The 8386-nt window shown below is 28.5% G+C and overlaps 1 protein-coding gene across 1 annotated transcript; it reads right to left on the reverse strand.

Annotated features, from left to right (window-relative positions):
• Positions 1–4258: 4258 nt before the first annotated feature.
• Positions 4259–4843, reverse strand: LOC137838451 (uncharacterized). Its single transcript, XM_068647695.1, has 2 exons — positions 4483–4843; positions 4259–4329 (listed from the first exon to the last, which is right to left on the reverse strand). Exons 1-2 carry the CDS (start codon positions 4841–4843, stop codon positions 4259–4261), a joined length of 432 nt encoding a protein of 143 aa, XP_068503796.1.
• Between the last annotated feature and the right edge of the window lie 3543 nt (positions 4844–8386).

An 8386-nucleotide genomic window follows, 5' to 3' on the forward strand; every position in this document is an offset into this window, starting at 1 on the left:
ATTATCTAATTTTAGCAACTTACCCATATTTTTTACATTAAGTTTTAGCTAGGTCTTTCAGAAAAGTAAGGTTCTTTCTCTCTCTCAGTCCAAGATAATTTAAAAGTCGAGGTAAAGAGTTTGGTTTTAGAACCATTTTTCGAGAATGAGAATTTATTTTTGAAACCTCTTCAATTTTATCAATGTTTCTATTTTAAGTTACTAACATTAGGTTTAATTAATACATGAGAGATATTATTTTTTAGCTCGGTTTCATTACGATTTTATTTTTAAAAATGTCGGTCTAAATTAAAAAAGAAATATATATTTAGAATATTTTTTTCTCAACTCATAAAAAATGTAATAGAACAAGTTAATCAAGTTATCGTATTTAAAACCATTCTAAAATACTTAATAGTTTCACATTATTTAGAAATTGAGATGAGTATCATCTAAATACATTTTTATTTTTTAATCATTCTAATTTTTTTTAAGGACAAAATGGTAATGAAATTTTAAATTGAAAATCAGAAAATATTTCTGGTTTCTGGTGAATGACCCTAGCAAGTTTGAAGAGATTGGTGCTTAACGTGGATTTTTTGTGAGTTCAAGAGAATTTGGATGTTTAAGGTGACATCTTTTGAGGTTTTAAGGAAACTCTTCCTTAAAGTGAATCTATTCACATGGTTCATAAAGTGACCCAGTTTTAAATAGTTTGAATTAAATTATTTACGTTTTTTCCCTTTGCATATTTTGGATGTCTTGAAAATAAAATTGGTTGATTTAACTAATTTTAACTTGTTAAAAATAAATATTCATTTTGCTGTTAATGCAATCAACTTTTAGGGTACTCTCAGAATGTGTATGAGTATAAAAGGTTCACGTAGTTAACTATTATCACAATAAAAAACTAAAGATAATAAAAACTCAATTTAGTCATATACTATGTATTACTAATTTAATCTTAAAAAAATATTTTAGCTGTTAAATATGTAACAAAAACGATATTTTTTGAAGCGAACTGGGTATTAAAGTGTTCAAGACATCATTTTCACTCATGAGTTGAACTCTAACTAAATAAATATTAATAAAATAATATAAATAATTTATAAAATAAAATTAGAAAAATATAATATCGTAACTTGATAATATTAAAAACTACAATTAACATATTTTATGTCTTTAACATTTAAAATACACAAAATTAAGTATATCATATGTTTAGATTTAAGGTGCAACAATACTATTAATATTTCGTAAAAGAATAACAAGTTTCTTAGGAAAAAAAATGACGAATACTTTATATTTTTTTAAAAAACAATACTAACTATCCTTCAGTTAACCAGTAGGTTTAATCCAATTTTGACAACAAAGATAAAAGAAAGTCTTGTAATCACTTACTATTATTAATTTTTGCAATACTAAGAACTTATTCAAATTGTTTACATATTCAAGAACTAATTTAATAATGTCTCACACCTTTAATTAACAAATCCTTCAATCACCCAAAAAATTATACTATAATTAATAACATACTTTTATTGGGATAGTAAAATTGGAGTTTTTTAAGAACAATAATTGATGACTATTTATTGGAAAAATTATGAAAAAATAAATATTTTTTTGATTTTATTTGAATGGAGGTAATAGTTTACGTTATCATAAATGTATATTTAAAAACGTGGGTGAGTGGACTCTAGGTGGCCAAAAACTTGTGGCTCCGAATTCCTGGGCGGTTCCGCCGTTTAACGTTGACTGTCAGACCACACCTAACACATTTATTTTTCTCTTTCATCAACTCTTCTTCTAAACTATTATATTCTTTTCAATGTATTATTGGACACTAATAAAAATGTTTGGATTCCGTAGAAAATTTTACAGAGTGGATTAAGAAAGTTGTTTGAATTGGGGGAGAAAATTTCACTAAGTGATTTGAGAGAAAAAAAAAAGAAAAAGAGGTTGTTCGGATTAATGTTTTGTTTGAATTAAGAAGTGAAAATGAGAGTGTGGATTTGAAAAGATTTGAAAAGAAAGTGTAAAGAAAGTTAGGATGTTTAGATTAAGGTAAATAGAAAGAAAAGTTTGTAAAGGTTTGAGTTATGGGAAAGGTGTGATTAAAATTATATATTTTTAATTAATAAAAATGTAACTTGGCACATTTATCCTTACATTTAAAAATTGATAAAAAAAATTAATTTGATTGATTATTTGTGAATTATAATTTTTTTTAATTAAAATTATTTTTTCGGTAATTGAAACCTGTGAAGCTTAGACATTCCTCTTAAATGGCGTGTCGGTGTCTGATACTCATATCGGACACCGACGAGTATCGGACACCGACACTCGTATGACACCTGTAGGACACGTATCCGTGAAGTGTCCAATTCAAAAAATATTTGTTAGATTTCTGTCAATTGTAGTACGGTTCTAATACAATTTTAAAAAAGAAAACTACATTAATTTTCTAAAAATTCAAACTTTATTGTATAAATTGTTATTATAATTATAAACTAAGAAACAAATCATTGTGAATCAGTCATGAAAAACATCTTTCTGCCCAAAAAAATAATTTGAAACATATTTGTGCACATAAGTTTTTATTGTCAATTTATATAATTCATAATTATATAATATAAAGATTTGTGTCCCCATGTCCTACATTTTAGAGATTTTACGTATCTTCGTATCCGTTTCCGTGTTGTATCAGTGTCCGTGTCAGTGTTTGTGCTACATAGATTGAAACATTATTTTCGATACCGTTTGAGCTAACTTCGGAAAAATATAAATTATATAAATTTTTTGGATCATATTTATGATTGTCATAAACTTTATTTAGAACAAAGTTGTAATTGTGAATTATTTATTTTTCATTATAGTTGTATGCAATTAAAAGATTATTTTCAGTATTAGAACAAATTATTTCTGATAATGTGTTGGAGTTATAATTCGATAAAGGAAAAAATTATGAAATAAATATTAATGCAGTATTTTAGTTTATTAAAGAAAAATTCATTGATAAAGTTTGTGCATAATAATAATAATAAGAAGAAGAATATTTTGGAAAATCATATGAATGATATATTCAAATATTTATCATTCAAAAGAGTCATTAAAGTCCTTAATTTGTTTATGGATTCGTGTCATAAATAAGATTACAGATTCGAAAAGAAAAACACATGCATAATAAAATACAACCAAATTTTTACATAGTTTAGAGATTTGTAGTCATTATCTTCACCAACTTTCTCATTCGTCACTCGAGAGGTAGGTCAAAGAGTTGTTTACCGCATTAGGATGACCACACAAGAAGTCGTAATAATTATCCAATAAATCTTCATCATGTATGTTCATCTTCACTAACATTTCCCAGATATCAGATTCAGAGTACTAGAAAATCGATGTACGGCGGAGTGTGCACGTGTGTTCACAAAATATGGAGTTTCGTTCTTCTTCTGCAACAACATGGCGTCTGTTATATTGCAGATTTCCTTTTGTAACATTAGCCACTCGCTGTGATGACAAAGCAACAACCTCAGATGAAATGACTTGTCACTCAGCAATATGACATAAGCTATTTGACTGATCACTACCCCTCCTAAGGATATTAGTTAAAACTTCAAACCTTTTGTGAAGCCTTTCCAATTGCAGATCAATGACGTCCACCATGTGGGCTTTTCTTATTTAGCCCCTAGAAGAAGAAGTACCACCTAATGACTGGGATGGCTGAGGTGGCACCAATAGGGGTGTCACATTAGGGCTAGGGTTGTATGAATCAACATTAGGATCAACTGAGTGAGGAGTTTCACATTGGGTCGCAATTCCGGCTCCTCTGGGATGTCCTCCATATTGTGATCAGTAAGATCTACATCAAAATGATGAGACTGAGTTCAACTTGATGATTGCAATGTTGTTCTTCCACTGTGGACGATAGCAGGATCAAGTCCCGATAAGTCTTCCATCAACTTGTAGTGCCTGATGGGATTAACATGCCACTGTTAATGTATGTGATAAGTGAACATCAGGTTGAATACGTTTCCTTTATCAACATATTCATCCTCGGCCTAAAAAATTTTCATGCATCATGGATCTCACGCCATCTATCCTTAAGGCTTTTTTGCCTGTTCTTTACATTATGTTTTGCAATCCCTACCAATCCACTCTGATGTAGGGATTTAACGATGTTTGTGTAACCCTGCATCGTCCAACTACCATCAATGTGGTTACCCATAAATGCCTCATTGATCATGGCATTCAACAGCCGAAAATCCATGTTGGTAGTCTATTTTTTGTGTTCATGGACACCTACAGATGACTCTAAAGCAATACCCTTCCCTTGATCCATGATAAAACCTAATAAAAAAGGTTAAATTTTTGCAATAACATAAATAGTTTCATATGTAAATATTAATAAGGTGGGATGTCAACATTAAACCATGAAATAGTTCTTACAACAATATGAATATAAGTTCACGGATGTTACATAAGATTAATTATTACAATAACCTGTCCACATTTCATTTGCTATAGTATCCCTAATTTGTGACTCGAGCCTGTAGTCATCCTCACGAGTTTGCGAGTGTGACACATTTATATCTCCTTGCATCAACTCACAATCAACTTCTTCCAACAAAGAGTCATCATTATCCACCCCGTGAAGAAAGTTATGAAGAATACAACATGCTAAAACAATATCAATCATAGTGTCCACAGAGTAATGAGGTTCTATTCCACTAGCGATAATTGGAAATTGCTTTTTGAGGACACCAAATGTTCTTTCGATAACATTTCTTAGTGAAGAATGACAATGATTAAACAATTCACGAACATTTTTGAAATACATAGACCAATGGTTATCGTTATCCATGGTCACAAATCCTTGACAATTATATAAGTTTAACTAGTAGGTCTAAAGAACCACATTTTAAAGAAATAATAGTACTCAATTTTTTTTACAATTTTTGAAAAAAATAAAATATTATATATAAACTCTGTAAAGTGGTATACTTATAGTTGTATTACAAATTCAAAATAGTATTTATAAAGTGTTTTTACTTAAATTTTAGAAAAAAATAAATATTATATGTAGACTATCTATAAAGTAGTATTTTAAAATATTTAAATATTTTGTATAGTTATAATTATTTTATAAATTCAAAATAATGTTTATAAAATTCTTTTACTTAGAAAAGTAAAATATTATATGTAGACTATCTATAAAGTAGTATTTTAAATATTTAAATATTATGTATACTTATAATTATTTTATAAATTCAGAATAATATTTATAAAATTCTTTTACTTGATTTTAGAAAAAATAAAATATTATAGGTAGACTATCTATAAAGTAATATTTTAAAATATTTAAATATTCTATATACTTATAATTATTTTATAAATTCAAAAATAATATTTATAAAGTTCTTTTAGTTGATTTTAGAAAAAAATAAATATTATATGTAAACTTTCTATAAAGTAGTATTTTAAAATATTTAAATATTTTGTATACTTATATTTATTTTAAATCCTGTTCAAAATAATATTTATAAATTTTTCTTACTTGATTTTAGAAAAAGTTAAATATTTTGTATACTTATAATTATTTTATAAATTTAAAATAATATTTATAATTTTTTTTTACTATATTAAGTTCAGCAACATACATCTATTAACATAAATAAATAAATAAAAATAAGTAAACATTATAAATTTATTCTTCAGATTTCATTCTCCACATTGCAAATCCATTATCTATATGAAATTTACCTGCAGAAAACGTAGAGAACAACGATGTCGGAACCATCAACGACCATCGCGAACCACAATCGTCCACCGAGCACCACCAACAAAACCACCACCGACCACCAACAACGCCACCAATGGAACATCACCACGAACGGAACCCCACCCACACCTTGCACCTTCCACAATCGCGCACCTCCAACGCTTGCGAACCTCCGACAACCGCGCACCTCCAATGCTTACGAACCTCCGACAACCACACACCTTCAACGCTTGCGAACCTTCGACAATCGCACACCTCCTGATGGCATTTTCATGTGTTCTTCTTGAATCAAAGTAGAAAATAAGGTGCGGAAGCAATGGGTGAGATGATCAAGACCCTCCTAGGAGTTGTGTTGGCCTTGTAGGTGCATGATGAGTATGGTGTTTGAGTGGTTCGGCCAGCTCAAGGGAGAAGGTGAAAGGATTGAAGTTTAGAGCCTAGATTTCTAGGAGAAGTAAAGCTTGTGCACAAAAATGGCAGCATAACCTTACTCAATTAAACTTGAAAATACAAGGTGTAGGCTCCTCCTTTTATAGGCTAAGGAGGACCATAATGCAACCCTAATGCTAGCCAAATGAAATGTAAATGTGACGCACATGGGTGCACATGGCACATGGGTGCACAAATGAACACATGGGGAGGGGTGTGTCTAGTTTTTATGCTCACCCCCTCCATGGTCTTTCTAGAATGTTCACACACAAAAAATGCTTTCTACACTACTCTAATTACTAAGCACCCCTAATGGGCCTTTATGTAACAATTACAAAAAGGTCTTCTCTTCCCAAAACCGTAGCTTTGACCCATGTGTATGTGAAGCTAGACGGTCTAGAAGGAATCCTCATCATGGCCTAGACGCTCCTTATGTAGCCGCTCCTCATAATGGCCTAGACGCTCCTCTTCATGGGCTAGACGCTCCTTTTTGAGTCTAGACGCTCCTCATCATAGGCTAGACCGTCTAGTCTTGGAGGCTTGGCTTTCATCGTGTGGTGAGCTTGGGCCCTCCTCCATCACCTCCTACCACCACTCACCTCCTCTCCTCTCCCATATTTATCATCCCTCTCATATTTATTCATCACCCACCACACTTGAAGTAATCCACCAAACATTGCACGTATCTGTGTTTTTGTAGATGGAATCTCATGTGGAGGGAATATCTACAATTGCATGGCACGACTGTTGTGACACATAAGATAATACATGAAGGATAATATGGTAAAAACCAATACTTTCTCACCAAATCTTCACAACCAAGCAGAGAGCCCTTTTCCACTTTCTTCGCCTTTTCTCTCTCTCTAATACCCACAATCACCTAGATGCAAACATGATGTTTCCTTCCTTTTCAATCCGGGTGAACAATAATCATCTAAATCCAAACAGAGGCTAAAGTAGGTTGGAGTGAATTTGTGAGAATTTTTTTTTAGAAGTTTGTGAATGATATGATGGTTGTAAGAGAATTTTTAATTTGTTTAAAATGTGTAAACTGTAGGTTTACAAATTTACACATATCTTTAAAAAAATCTTTTAATAATAAAATATGAGATATTTTTTGTAAATTTAAATTAATTTTCGTTAATATATTAGAACTAATTTATAAAATACAAAATAATGTAAATTTGATAAAAAAAGTATTTAAATATTTATATTTTATAAATATTTAATAAAAAAATATTTTTATATTAAATAACATTATTATTTTATCTTTATTTTTTTATAATTAATATAATTATTATATAAATTTATTTCTTTATTATTAAAAATATATTTATTGTTATTGTTTATATTTATAATTTATTATATATAATATGATTAATTATGTTATTTTATAATTTTTTTTATAATTTGATTATATTTTTTATATTTAAATTTTAATTTTATTTTAAATAAAAATAAAAATATTTTGAATTTAAAATAAAATGTCTTTATTTTTCGCATTTTGGTACCATTTATTGTCCTTTTGTTTCCTTTTTTTTAATTAGCAATACCATTTATTGTTTTGATTTTCGTATTTTACTCGTGTAGAGTGAAAGTTTGCATTTTCTCGCCCAAATACAAATGGGGTATAAGTTTTGGCTACCTTATGGTATGTTTGGATTAGGGAGGAGAAAGGTAAAGATTTAAGAGAGTGAATTTGGATTGATTTAAGAGGAAAGTGTGAAGAAAATTAGGTTATTTAGATTAAGGTATATAAAGTGAATTTGTGGAGAAAGTTTATTAAAGTTAGTGAATGATGTGATGTGATGTGTGTGGGAGAATTTTTAATTTTTTAAAAATATTAGAATGTAAATTTATAAATTTTTTCTTATTATTATTTTTAAATTTATTTTAATTATTATTTATAATTTTATTAAATTTTTTATATTACTACTATTTTAAATTTTACGTATATTATTATTTATAATTTTTATATTTATATTATTATATAAATATATTTTATTATTATATAAATATATTTATATTATTATATAAATATATTTATATTATTATTATATAAATATATTAGTTTATTATTATATATAATGCATAATATTCTTCATAATTCTTTATTTTTCTTTGCATTGGTGCAGGATGTCATCTCCTTCTTCTCGTAAATAAGCTCATTTCATTCTTCACAATTAAGTAGAAATA

Source organism: Phaseolus vulgaris, chromosome 4 (assembly GCF_000499845.2).
Source record: "Phaseolus vulgaris cultivar G19833 chromosome 4, P. vulgaris v2.0, whole genome shotgun sequence".
Taxonomy (NCBI): Eukaryota; Viridiplantae; Streptophyta; class Magnoliopsida; order Fabales; family Fabaceae; genus Phaseolus; species Phaseolus vulgaris.

Excerpts from the sequence above, each read along its gene's own strand:
- LOC137838451 (XM_068647695.1), bottom strand. The coding sequence starts at position 4,843 with ATGGATAACGATAACCATTGGTCTATGTATTTCAAAAATGTTCGTGAA. Across the intron at positions 4,330-4,482 it reads AGCAAATGAAATGTGGACAG|GTTTTATCATGGATCAAGGG; the intron begins GTTATTGTAATA and ends CTTTTTTATTAG.